Source organism: Manis pentadactyla, chromosome 13, assembly GCF_030020395.1.
Source record: "Manis pentadactyla isolate mManPen7 chromosome 13, mManPen7.hap1, whole genome shotgun sequence".
NCBI classification, from domain to species: domain Eukaryota; kingdom Metazoa; phylum Chordata; class Mammalia; order Pholidota; family Manidae; genus Manis; species Manis pentadactyla.
In genome coordinates, this window is record NC_080031.1 from 61,401,842 (window position 1) to 61,415,760 (window position 13,919).

The 13,919-nt window shown below is 41.1% G+C and overlaps 2 protein-coding genes across 2 annotated transcripts in view; one reads left to right on the forward strand and one right to left on the reverse strand.

The window, feature by feature from the left end:
• Nucleotides 1–3,603, reverse strand: part of LYRM7 (LYR motif containing 7) — a 41,730-nt gene extending 38,127 nt beyond the window's left edge. Inside the window, exon 1 of the mRNA XM_036902602.2 lies at nucleotides 3,511–3,603. Within this exon, the coding sequence (XP_036758497.2) occupies nucleotides 3,511–3,528 (18 nt within the window). The 5' untranslated portion in view covers nucleotides 3,529–3,603. The remainder of the gene's footprint in view (nucleotides 1–3,510) is intronic.
• Nucleotides 3,604–7,890: 4,287 nt separating this feature from the next.
• On the forward strand, nucleotides 7,891–11,601 carry HINT1 (histidine triad nucleotide binding protein 1). The gene is made up of 3 exons (XM_036902600.2): nucleotides 7,891–8,087; nucleotides 10,081–10,185; nucleotides 11,282–11,601. Exons 1-3 carry the CDS (start codon nucleotides 7,977–7,979, stop codon nucleotides 11,444–11,446), a joined length of 381 nt encoding a protein of 126 aa, XP_036758495.1. The 5' UTR covers nucleotides 7,891–7,976; the 3' UTR covers nucleotides 11,447–11,601.
• The last annotated feature ends 2,318 nt before the right edge of the window (nucleotides 11,602–13,919 follow it).

Here is a 13,919-nt window from a genome sequence, read left to right on the forward strand (position 1 = left end):
CTCTTGCTTTACACTACTTATAATGATTTGTCACTCTACCCCCATTTTCTGGTTTCCTCCAGTCCACTCACCACATAATAACACCTAATATTTACTGAGTATATCCTGTGTCCAAGGCACTCTTTTAAGTATTTTACATATATGAGAAAACTTATAACATCAAAAGCAGACAGCAGAACAGAAACAGGAAATGGGGAGCAGAAAGAGTAAAAATAAAACAAAAACCAAACCACCACAATGAGCTTCCTCAGAAACTTAACTAGTTACTGCAAACATGGAATAATGACAAAAAGAAGTTACAGTAAATTAAAAAAGGAATTGTCAGAAAACTCCCAAAAGCTCTTGGACATCAAATGAGTGATAGCAAAGATTAAGTTGAGAAAAAATGCCCAGAAGTAGAATAAAAATTCAGAGACAGAAATTGACAGGAACAAAGAAAATTAAGGGAGTAGTCTGCATGGCCTGACAGTTACCTTAATAGGATCTTCAGCAAGAGAACAGAAGAAATTAAAAGGGAAAAAAAAAAATCAAGAAAATTTCACCAAGTAAGGCAAATGAGTTACTGGATTGAAAGGGTTCCACAAGTGCCCAAAACAAACCCCATAAAATAGCACATCATGATGTAAGGTCAGCACAGTGCTAGTAAAAAAGAAAATCTCAGAGATAAAATAACAGTTCACATATAAAGGACAGAAAATCAGGATGGTGCCTGACTTCTAAATAGCATCACTGTGAGAAGACAATGGTATATATCTTCAAGTTTTGAGGAAAAAAGTCTAGTTTAGAATACCATACATAGCCAAACTATCACCTAACTGTGTCAACAGACATTTTCAGAAATGCAGAGTTCCTTATCTGCCATACATCCTTTCTTGGAAAGCTATAGAAAAATATGCTCTACCAAAACAAGGGGATGAGCTATATACAAAAGAAAAAAATATGAGAACCAGAGGGACTGGTCATCCAACATAGGAGAGGCAGAGATGATGGTGAAGGACAAATACAGGTCACCATTTGTGCAGCCAGCTTGGGCTGAACTGCTCCAGAAAAGATGTTGCTAGGAAAAAAAATAAAACTGGTAGATTTCAGTTTTGGGAATAGATATGAAAGAAGCTAATCAATGATAATAAAAACAAAGTAGTTATTAATTTCAAGAAAAAATAAGAATTAGGAAAGAAAGGAAATATAATCATATTAGAGGGTTCAGCCATGGGTAAGTTTTTTGTAGTCATACTAGTATCAGAAATGAAACGTGACTCACCAAAATTTGTATATTGAGAGGAACAGAGTGTAACAGGGAGCTCAGTTCTCCATTTTCATGGTTAAAAGTCAGTGAGGTACTACTTCCAAAGAGGAAAAAGAATCAATAAACAGCAGTCTAAATATGTTATTTAGAAACTGGAGGTAAATATCAAAAGAAACAGGTAAAATGATTAAAAGAGCTTATCTTTGGGGAGCAGGAATTGGGAGTATGTAAAAGGAAGCAGAGAACCGCTGGTTTCTGTATAACACTATTTGACTTCTTAAACTTTACTTATGTATTTATTGCCTTTATAAAAACTATAAAAATTATTTTACTAAGAGAAAAGGAAAACACACTATCAAAAAAGAGAAAGACAACCTACAGAATGGAAGAAAATATTTGCAAAGTATGTATCTGATAAGGGGCTGCTATCCAGAACGTATGAACTTTTACAACTCAACAATTAAAAAAATAATTTAAAAAAAACAAAGGATTTGAGCAGACATTTCTCTAAAGAGGATAGACAGAAGAGAATTAAGGCCATGAAAAGATGCCCAAGATACTTTGCCATCTGGGAAACACAAATTTAAATCTCAGTGATACCACTTCACCCCACTAGGATGGCTTTAGTCATAAAAACAGTCAACAAGTGTTAGCAAGGATGTGGAAAAATTGGAACTCATACATTCTTGATGGGAATGTAAAGTGGTGCAGCTGCTTTGGAAAAAGTTATATGGAAAGTGGGCTGTTTACCAAGTTACTTTTTTACCTCAATTTTCTTGAGTAATGGGCTAATTTTAAGAGTGTATGGTGTAATTTCTGTACTAGGCTTCACTTTAGTCATTTCTTACCTATCCCTTCTAAGTCTGGGTTATGTGTGCCTCGTGAGCATATCCACAGCACTGGGCACTTACTACACCGCATGCTAGATGTTTACTTGCTGTTCTCCCCTATATTTCCTCCAAGGCTTTTTGGTCACTGTTGTCTCCACACTTAGCACAAGTATCTTCTATACACGGTAAGCCTCATCAAAAGTAGTTCTGGAATGAGTCTTATTTAATTTCACCTGTATCCAAGTTTTCCAAGCAACTTCCCACTTGAAGGACTTTCCATATGCTACTTCCTCTTTCTGGAATACTTTTTTCTCCGAATTTCCAATCAAACTTGAGGTCTCAACTATCACTTCCACGAGAGATTTTTTTTTTTTTTACATTCCCTCCACATAGGTTATATCTCAGTTATATACTCACAAAATACACTGTATTTTCCTTTCAAAACACTACAAACGAAGTAACTATTTTTAATTTCCCTGCCAGCTGGATAAGGCAAAGGTGGTCTGTTTATTGTTGTGTCCACTAAGCCTGTAAACGTTGGATATTAAGTATTATTAACAGCCACCGTGAATACTCAATAAAATGGTCTGAATGAATAACTACTTATAATTCTGTTTCTATTGGTGCTGTGACATACGTTAAAATGTACTGAGAACATCAGGTTTAGTACCTGGGGCACCGCTTGGCAGCTCCTTATTACTGACCAACCATAAGCATGGCTTTTCCTCATTATATTGCAAGCAGGCCATTTTGCCCTTGCCATGCCCACGTTTCAGCCAGTGACAAGAACAGGTCCCAGGTGGCCATGCTGATATTTAAGGTCAGGAATGGCTGGTCCCTGACAACTGTGCAATGCCCAGAAACGTGCATCACTCTCTGGAGAAAAGATTCTGAGACCAGGTCCTCAGGTGTGTGACCCTGGCGGGCCCGTTGCTTCCCCAGCGCAGTCATGGCACCCAGGTCTCAGCTGTTTCAACAGGAATTACTTTTGGCAGCTGACTTTGCCGGAACTCCCTTTCCTTGATTCCTAGCCTTCTGGGTATTTTCAGGTTACCCAACTAAACCGCTGACGTCATCGGACCTTTCACTTCATAGGATGGTTGTAGCGCGGCGTCTCCTACACTCCCCAGGGATGTGAAATCGGACCCTCAGACGAATACCCGGTGTGGAGATGGGACGGAGGCAGAACTAAAGTCGCAGGCTTGCATCACGGATAAACACTCGCTACCCGGTGGACTAAGGAATAGGAACCCTGGAGCCACTCCGCCTCCACTGCCCTCCGGGGATGGTCAACGGGGCGCCTCAGAGGCAACAGCCACATCCTCCACGGAGGGTCCTGACACCCAGCTACATAGGCTCCAGGCAACCTTGGCAAGGCCGCGTTCTTACCCTCCCCACCGACATCTCACCCAAGCCCTCCCCCGGTCCTGTCACCTTCACCGCTTGACCCATGGTTCTCCTCACCGCGGCGAATACCTCTCAAGCGACCGAGAACACCCCAACCCCCCGCCTCTCGACAACCAATCACTGCCTTACGTGGCCGGTCCGACTCCGTGCGGCACTCTCCTAAAGCACCGCAACCAATCATCACGCAGCATCTCTTTCGTAGTCCCGCCTTCCTCGGGGACGGAGCGGGGGAGTTTGCTACGCCTGTGCTGTCTGGAAAAACCGCGAGAAGCCGCCGAAGCTAATTGCTGGAGACAGGAGAACGGAAGTCACCTACACGCCATGTTAGGTAGGGGGCAGAGTCACTTTCGGCCTCTTCAGTGGCAAACTGACGGCGGAGAGCAGACTGACATTTAATGGACGGCTTGGGCACCATAAATCATTAACTCCTGTTTGGTGTTTGGGTTTATCTAATAACGAACCCTTATTTTAACGTTTCCCAGTTGGCAACTGTCTCTGCAAAATTGCATAAAAGTCAAGTCCTAGAAACTATAGCAGACATAATTGGAATCCTGATACCCAAATATGCTGTTTGTACATTCTATCATTAAATTACACCAGAAGGTGAGGTAGAGTTACTTGCTCAAGACCACATGGCTGGTAAAGAGAGGTATGGGATACAAATCCCTATGTCTGACCTGAAAGCCTGGTATACACATCATGCCTATTCACCTTGCTCTACTCTTTGGCTTGGCTGGTGAAAAGTTGCCAATAGTTTATTAGCAGCATCACAATCATTGAACAATCAAAAGCACTTATTTAAGTACATTTTAACTTATGACCGTGCAAGCACCATGAAAAATCTCAACTTTGTTCCCATTGAATAAACATTGTTTGCCTTCTCTACCCCCACAACCTTTCAAGTTAGCTTTTAGGTAAAACTGACTTTTTTTAGGGACCAAAGATTTGGACCAATGATCAAGACCCTTTCCTTCTCTGTAGTTTATACCATTATAAAGAATATTGGAAATCACCATAAGAATAGATATTTAATAGCTGGCTTTTAAAAATTACTAAAATGCATTAGATTTGCAGGAGGGAGTTTGATATAATCAAGCAATTAAACCAGATACACTGGATACTCTTTTATACAGGAAACAATAAATTAGAGGATACTGTGACACTGCACTGTACTGCCTTCTGATTGCCAATGAATGATTGAAAGATTCACATTTTCATTTCCAGTTTAGAATCATGGGTGATTTCCTGAAAATCTGTAACTTACTGTTTAATTTCTGGCTAAAAGTCTTTTCCATCAACCAAAACCCTTCATCTGCCAGTAGTTGAAAATACAGTTCCCACAGTGCCAAAATCATTTCAGTCCTGAAGCTTCTCCTCTCTTAAATTTGTATGGTTCCTTCAGCTATTTCAGAAAGAGGTGACTATTAGGGTCGCTCTGGGAATATGTCCTGGTTTGTTGACTGAGATCTCAAAGTGCAGGACTCAGAATTGAGCAAGAAATTCCAGCATGATCATCAATTAACTTCATGGTGCTACGTAGTAGGCAAAATAATGGCCTTTGAACTATGCTCCAGTTTAAGTCCTAGGAACTTCTGGATGTTAGCTTATATGACAAAGGGGACTTCAAAGATGTGATTAAGGATTTTTGAGATGAGAAGATTTTCCTGGATTGTTCTGGTGGGTCCAATGTAATCACAAGGATCCTCATAAGTTCAACAAGGAAGCAGAGTCAGGGATAGGTTTGAAGATGCCGTTTCTGGCTCTGAAGATGGAGAAAAGGGCCACAGTCTTTGACTCTCACCCTCCTTCTATCATATCTGTGTCTCTCTTACTATCCTGTGCCCCTCTTTTACTTAGAGCCCCTGTCATTACATTGGGCCCACTTGGATAATCCAGGAATCTCCCACCTCAAGATTCTTAATCACATCTGCAAATGTCCTTGACCATGTAAAGCAATATATTCACAGGCCCAGGGATTAGGACATGGGCATCTTCCCACTGACACCCATTTTGGGTGAAGTCAGTCAAGAAGGCTGGTATGGAAGGACTCCTATAAGCCCAAGTAAGGATTCTGGATATAATTCTGTGATGAACGTCTTACCAGCAGAAGAGTATCATCATGATTTATATTTTATAAAAACCATTTTGGGGTCTCCTACACCCAGGCATGCCACCCATAGGCCTAAACGAGCAGCTTTTAAGGTTAATGAGAATATGTGCAACTTAAAAAATGAATATATTGGCTCCAAATAAAAAAATAAAAGTGTGAATCCTGAGTTAATAAATATTTAAATGTCTAAAAATTGTAACCTCATGTCAAAAAGTCAAATGGGGTGACTGCTTAATGGGTACAAGTTGCCCTTTGGGGTGATAAAAAGGTCTAGAACTAGATGGAGGTGATGTGCATACTACACTGTGAATGTACTTGATGACACTGAATTGTATACTTTAAAATGTTTAAAATGACCAATTTTATGTGTGTTTGACCACCAGGAAAAGCAAAAACAAAAACAAACCTCAACAACAACAACAAAAAACATTTTGGGTGCTGCATGTCAAACTGACTATAGTGGAAGCAGAGAGGCAAACAAGGAGGCTCTTGAAATACTCCAGGCAAGACAACAGCAGCTGGGAATAGGGTGGTGGAGTAGAGAACGTGAGGTGATTAGATTCATGGTATGTGTTGCAAGTACAGAGCAAAGAGTTAAGGATGATTTCAAGGTTTTTGGCTTGAACAATTCCATGGTGTTAGAGTAAATGTAGAATGCTACAGGACAATGTTTTTGTTTGCTTGTTGTAAAGGAAGTAAAAGTAAATTTGAAATATCCAGTAGACATACAAGTGGAGGTGTTGAGGAGACAGTGATATACAACACAGACAAACCTGGAATTAAGGAGAGGTTGGTCAGAAGACAAATACTGGGAAGTCATTGCTCTGTAGATGATAAAGCCTCAGACTTAATGAAAGGGGACCTGAATATTTATTGTCTAAATTAGTACTTATTTTATTTTTTAACTTGACAATTGTCTTACCGAAAAGTTGCAAGATTAACAACGTGCATATTACCTTTCACTCAGAATCCCCAAATGTTAACATTTTACTACAGTTGCTTTATCCTATTTCTCTAATTTATCTGTATACAGGCATATATTTTTTTAATTAAGGTATGATTGATATACACTCTTACAAAGGTTTCACATGAAAAAACAATGTGGTTACTACATTTACCCATATTACCAAGTCCCCACCCATACCCCAATGCAGTCACTGTCCATCAGTGCAGCAAGTTGCCAGAGATCCACTATGTATGGACATATTTTTTTGTATCTCTCTACTGTTTGACAGTGAGTTGCAGATATATACCCCCATACTCTTAAATACTTCAGTGGGTATCAGTGACTCTCAAAGTATGGTTCCAGAGCTATCAGCAACTGCATCATGTGGAAATATGTCAGAAACCTCAATTATAGGGCCCTACCAGATCAACTGATTTTGACAGTTCTGCTGTGGTTGTATGAAAAAATTAGCATGACTTTCCAAACTATTATCTAATTTATAGGCATTATTTAGATTTTGCCAATTGTCCCAGTAAAGTCTTTGATAGCAGAAGTACCAAATGGGTTACTTTTGAGATTAGAGGGATCCACTATCAATAATTTTGCCAAAACAAAGTGGTGAAGTATAATTATATAGAGCAGTCCAGTAGGCGTACTTAGTTTTCCTTAATAAGGACACTCGGAGATTGTTAACTAGAGAAGCGGGCCAAGAATGGAACCCACTGAGAAGACTGGAACAGGAGGCTCACTGTGAAGGAGAAACAGCATTGAGAGAGAGGTAGAAGTGAGGAGTTAGGAGACTGAAAACTGCTGAGAAGAGGGAATGGTCAACAGTGGCAAATGGTGCCAAGAAGTCTAGTAGGATGAGAACTAGAACCACCTGTAGGATTTTATAAGTGAAGGTCCTTAGTGACCTTGACAAGAGAGAAATGGGTTCTAAAAAGAAAGATAAAGTGGATTTAACATATAGAAAACTTTTAAGAAGGTACAAAGATATGGAAGGGTATGCGGGGTTATGGAACCCAGACATGTATAGCTGAGAAACAAAGTGTTACGGCGTCTCAGTCAGCAAACACACCAGCACTGCTTGGATTATCAAATCTTTTCATTACAGTACCCAACTTTCCCTACAAGCGTTCCAGTGAGGAAGGTCTTCTACCAGCGACTCCACACCCCAAGAGACAAGAACGTTATAAAAATGACCTCGACGCGGCTCCTTGGAATCTTGAATGGGCGTCCCTCTCCCTCCGCGTCTCGCGCGCCCGCCGCCCCTCGCTCAGGTGGCCAGTGCGCACGCGCAGGCTCACCTCGGCCGTGCGAGCCGCGGTCCCCGCGCAGGCTTGGCCGCGCGCTCCCGCCCTCCGCCCTCCGCTCGCTCCCCCGGCTCCTCCCTCCTTCGAGCTGCTCCCCGGGCGGCCGCGTGGGAGGGAGGCCGAGATGGCAGATGAGATCGCCAAGGCGCAGACCGCCCGGCCTGGTGGCGATACGATCTTCGGGAAGATCATTCGCAAGGAAATCCCGGCCAAAATCATTTTTGAGGATGACCAGGTAGGCACTGGGCGCCACCTCGATCGACGGCTGAGGCGAGGCAGCCGCCTGTGGACTCGCCGGTTTCCTGCAGAGAGAAGGGAGGGGTCGGAGGGCGCGGCGACGACGCGGGGACCCGGCCGCCCAGCGCGGCCTCTCCGCGGGCCCCCAGCCAGCGGGCAGGGCCGCGGCCGCTCCGAGGCTGCCTGCCGGCGCGTGCCGGCGCTCCGGTTACCCGTTATCAGCCCCGGGCGCGGGCCAGGCCGCCGGGTGCCCGTGGGGCCCGCCCCGCAGGGTCTGGGCGCGTGTGGGGCGCGCCGGCTGCTCGCCGCCGGCTCCGCGGCTGCCTCGGCCCTCGCCTGTGCCAGGAATCTCACAATCTCGCCGGCGCTCTGCCTGGCAGAGAGAAACCCGATCGTGCCCCGCCTGGGGCCCAATCTCCGCGATCTCCCGCGCGCAGCCGGCCTGCTGCGGCGTCCCCGGGCACCTCTCCTCGCCGCGTGGCGCTAGGGGGCCGGGGGCCCTGCGACGCTGGGCCGGCAGCTGGCCTCCGCTGGGCGCGCTTGCCCGCCCCCCTCCCCTCTCGCCCGCACCCTACTCCCCGCACCCACACCCTTACCCCCCAGCTCCCCGCCCCCCACGCCCTGCTTGGTCTACAGACTCCAAGGTAAGAAATGGGCCTGCTTTCGAATTCGCTTTCCCTTGGCCCCTCCGGGGAAGAATGGATTCTTTTATGTTTGACCGGAAGCAATTTATGCCAGCGGACTAAGAATGTCGTTTCTGTTGACCTCGCTGTAGGTGAAATTCTGTTTTAGAAAAGCCGAGTTGATGAGACTTTGAGACCTCTTGCGTAAGGTATTTCGTGTGCAGTTGTATTTATGGGTTTCGATATCAGATAAAGCTGGGCAGGAGGTTGGCTGGCTGATTTAGATAGAAAAGCTTTCTGTTTTATGCTCCTAGTGGCGTTCTTAAGATTCAAAACATTATCTAAGATTTAGAGTCTTCGCGGTGGATTTTAGATACCTTTGTCACTAGTTAGGAAAGTTCTTCCGTTTTAAAAAATGCGTAGTTCTCTGAGTATTTTGTTGCTTTTTACGTCCCCACAGTATAACAGCATGAAGCAATCTGAATGGTACAGCATTTTGTATGGAGCACCGCATAAACTATTCCCGAGACAGCTTAGGCAGGGATGGGTTCTATTAAGCAGAATCCACCTTCAGTAGAGAGCAAGAAATAGAGAACATTCATGTGCTGCGTCATTTGTCTAAATGCTACTTATCCTCTTCCTTTCTTCAAAAAAAAGAACAGCTATACTTCCTAAATAGTTGAGTAAGGTGGGAACAATGAGGTATATTAGTCCAGTATCAGACGAGAAAGTTGTTACCACTGCAGAAAAGGAAAACCCGAAAATTGCACACACCAGGGCTCCTAACCTAGGGAAGGTCGGGGAGGGCGTGGTGGAATGCTCCTTCAGAAATTATAATGTGCTGGGATCTGAGGGATAAATAGCGTTTTAAGTTAGACAAAAGTTGGGGTTTGTGGGGGAAAGACGATGGTTGGGGTAGAGTGAACAGCAGTTGAACAAGCCTGACGGTGGAGAAAGTTGGAGGACACTGACTTGAGCAGGAACTGGTGCCTGAGTGAGACTGGAAAGGCAGACAAGGATTTAGCGTGCCTATTTCTTCTCATCCTTTGGATCTCAGTTTAAATGTGGCTACTACCTCACAGTGGTTATCCCTGACCAACCAATTCAAAATCAGTATTTCTGTGAAAGTTGTTTACTTCACCTTTTCCTTTTCCTTTGTAACACTAGGATCTGTGGTCAATTACTCCTTTGTTTAAGGTCAGACTTTAAATTAGACTGTAAGTTCCTTGAAAGGGACCAGGGGACCACATGTATTGTGTACACTTCTGATTCCCTAGCATCTCCTACAGTGTCTCCCATGGGGTTAGTGTGAAAGAATGGTAAGTTTAACCCAAAAGATACTAAAATTTGACTTTTTTCCCCCCCTAGTGTCTTGCTTTCCATGACATTTCCCCTCAAGCACCAACACATTTTCTGGTGATACCAAAGAAACATATATCCCAGATTTCTGTAGCAGAAGATGATGATGAAAGTGTAAGTACACTTTTACTAACATGATTTCTTTTCTTTTTAAATTAGGAAACTAAATTTTGACCTTGAAGTGATGTCAAATTTTTATCTCGCTAAGGGCATTTCTGAGGGAAAACCAGAAAATCATTAGGGCTGCAGTGCAATGTTCGATTTATAAAAATTAAGATATAATTAACATATAACATTAGTTTTAGGCATACAACATGCTTTGATATATGCATGTATTACAAAATGTTACCACAGTAAGTCTAGTTAATATACATCACCACAAATTCTTAAACAAAAAGGTTTGCAAGCAAGGATTAGTTGATGAGACTCATTTTTAAGAGTAAATAAATAGCATATGGTAGAGGGCTCAATAACAACTTCTATTAATGTTAAAGGAAAGAAAAATAATTGTTTGGTTTTGCCAGAAGGTATAGGCCTCAAATAAAAGTTTTCCTAATGCCCCCATGGCAGATTGTATAATTGTTGATAAATACTCACTATTATAAAGGGGGTATATTACACTTCCTGTCTCATTCATATCAGGCCTGGTTGTCTGGCGTGATTTGGTCAACAAATGCCAGCAGAAGTGCTATTATGTCTTTTGAGCAGAAACTAAGAGCACCTGGTTTGCCATGTTCTCCCCTCTGTCCTTATGATGGTACAGACTATCCATTTGTTTGGGTTGCAGAGTCAACTTAAGATGAACGTCTAGTGAGCACAAGAAATGTATCCTTGTTAAGCAGATTTTGGGGTGGTCTCTTACCACAGCATAATTAAACCTGTTCTGAGTGATACACTCCCCTACAACAAGCAAGCAAGATACCTTACTTTATTAAGAAAAATACTGTTTGGAATATGATTTCAGAATTGTTTTAATAGGCCCATAGATTTAAATCTCTTGTTTATTGAAATTAGTAATGAGTAAATAACCATAATGAGTTTTTAATTATCATTTATATTGTATTAGGATTGGAAGAGTTTTCAAATATCTGTCCAAAGGAGTATGTTTCAACTTGGCAGTTTTATAATATTTAACTTGGTAGTTTTGTTATTTAAATGGCAAGAGGTTATAGATTGCCTGGGCTTAAGAAACTTTTTTTTTCTTTCCCAGCTTCTTGGACATTTAATGATTGTTGGCAAGAAATGTGCTGCTGATTTGGGCCTGAAGAAGGGTTATCGAATGGTGGTGAATGAAGGTTCAGATGGGGGACAGTCTGTGTATCATGTTCATCTCCATGTTCTTGGAGGTCGGCAGATGAATTGGCCTCCTGGTTAAGCATGTTTTAGGGATAATTTCCCTTCTCTAGGCAGTTACCAAATTTGCCACTTCCAGTATGTTAAACAGTACACCTCTTTTTGCCTGTGTATGGAGAGATTGAGGAAATAGTTTAAAAAACTTATCCATAATAAAAGACAAAATGTTGCATGGTTTATTCTTGAGTCCTGTATTTGATTTATTATTTTAAAGAATATATTTGTTGAAATATATGAAGGTAGAGTTCATAATATGGGAGGTTTCTTTTCTTCCCCCCAAGTACAAGTCAACATATGTACACTGTTCACAGTGTGACTGGTTTTTGAGGACAAATCACAAGATTTCATAAATTTAGCTTTAGCTATGAAATATCATTTTAAGGTAAAAATACTAGGCCATAAGGTTCTCTAACCTAATTCTCTCATTTTCTAAGACTAAATGACTTTGTGATGTGATTGATCCAGAAAGTAACGGTTTCAAGTGTAGAAACAATGCTTTTTGTCCAGCCCACATGTTTACCCTAGACTGTTGGGAGTAATTTGGAAGGTATTAAAATAGATTGTCACAGAATCTTTGATGACCATGTGAAGCCATACGTTGGTGTTTGTTATCTAAACTCTGAATATTTATTATAAATCCTTGAAAACAAGTTACTTAAGAATTAACTAGCAAAATTGAAAATTTAGTTTTGAATGTGCATACTAGCTAAAGTATTTAAGTTGTACATGAATTTGGCTGTGTGGAACTGGGGAGGGAATCTTGGTCTGAATTCTTGTGTAGACTGACAGACCAGACCTTTTTTGTCTCACTGTGGACCTCAGCCTTTTTAAGATTAGTTTTGCTTCACTTTTTTTCACATAAGTACTTTTTCACTTCCAAAATTTGATCCTTTTTGTCTGCTTTTGTCTCTCATTCTTTTTTGTGCTTATGGGTTCCTTCCATTTCTAACCTTTATTAAGACCATTTTAGTAGGGTTTGACTCATTTAACTGAAAACTGGTTTTCTTTTACATTTTTTGGATTGTAAAATATTTTTTGGTGGGGGGAGATTAGGAAAATTCACTGTTTATGTCTTACAGATAATTTTTTCCCAGTTGTCATTTTTATACTTTATGGTGTTTAAAATATTTGGATAGCTAGCATATCAAGTTTTTGTTTATTTTTAAAATATTTCCTATCCCAGGAGGATTTTTGAAAGTCACTGATTTTTCCCTAATACTCACATCTTTAGGTAATTTTATGACCTTTTCTTTAATGGAGGGGAGGTCAGGAGTTTTGTAAGGTTATATGCCACTATAAAGAATGTAAATGAGAGGCATTTTCATTATGTGTATGAGGGTTAAGTCAGCTTTCTTTAGGTATATTATCTTTACCACTGATTTGTTGAAACCAGCTCTAATCAATCAGGCTAGTCAACTTGCTGGTTTAGTCTGAGACCCTTCTGCCTTAAACAGACTTGTAACTGACCAACAGATACTTTCTGTGAATAGTAGTAGTGAATGGGGCTTTAATTCCAAGTAAAGCTCCTTCCCTGTTGTGCTCTTTTGTGGTGCTCTCTTGTGCTGATGACAACTTGTACTATTCAGATTATGACTTTCAAAGAATTAAGTTTTACAAAGCTCTTTTCATATGGCATGGGTTTTAGTTAGAACAAAAAGTGGTTAAGCTTTTCTTAAATATGCACTGCAGGTAAACCTAGAGTTGATCCCAGCTGCATCAGTCCTTACACTCATCTGTAAAGCAAACTGTTTGAGAGCACCAACTGATGATAGTAATTGCTTCTTGAACTATGGCATACAGGATCATTTAATAAAAGATTTTTGCCCATGTGGGCATACCTTGGAGATACTGTAGGTTTGTGTCTCCACCAAAAAATTACCACCACAATAAAGCAAATATCACAAAGCAAGTCAAATGCATTTTTGGTTTCCTGGTACATAGAAAAGTTGTATTTTTACTATACCACAGTCTATTAAGTGTGCAATAAAATGTCTGAGAAAATACCTTGTACCTTAGCTAAAAAATGCTAAATATTGGTACAATATTTGAAAATCAACATACCACAACAAACAAGATAAAAAATGAAATGATCACCTCAATAGATGCTGAAAAAGCATTTGACAAAATTCAACATCCATTCTCAATAAAATGGGTATAGAGTGTATGTACCTTAGCATAAGGCCATATATGACAAACCCACAGCCAACATCATACTTAAAAGCGAAAAGCTTAATGCTTTTCCTCTAAGTTTGAGAACAAGACAAAGATGCCCACTCACACCACTTTTATTCAACATAGTACTGGAGGTCCTAGCCACAACAATCAGACAACACAACACAAAAAAGGCATCCAGATTGGTAAGTAAGAAGTTAAACTTTCACTGTTTTCAGATGACATGATATTAGAGAACCCTAAAGACTCCACCAAAATATTACTAGAAGTAATAACTGTATTCAGCAAAGTTGTAGGATACAAAATTAATACACAGAAGTCTG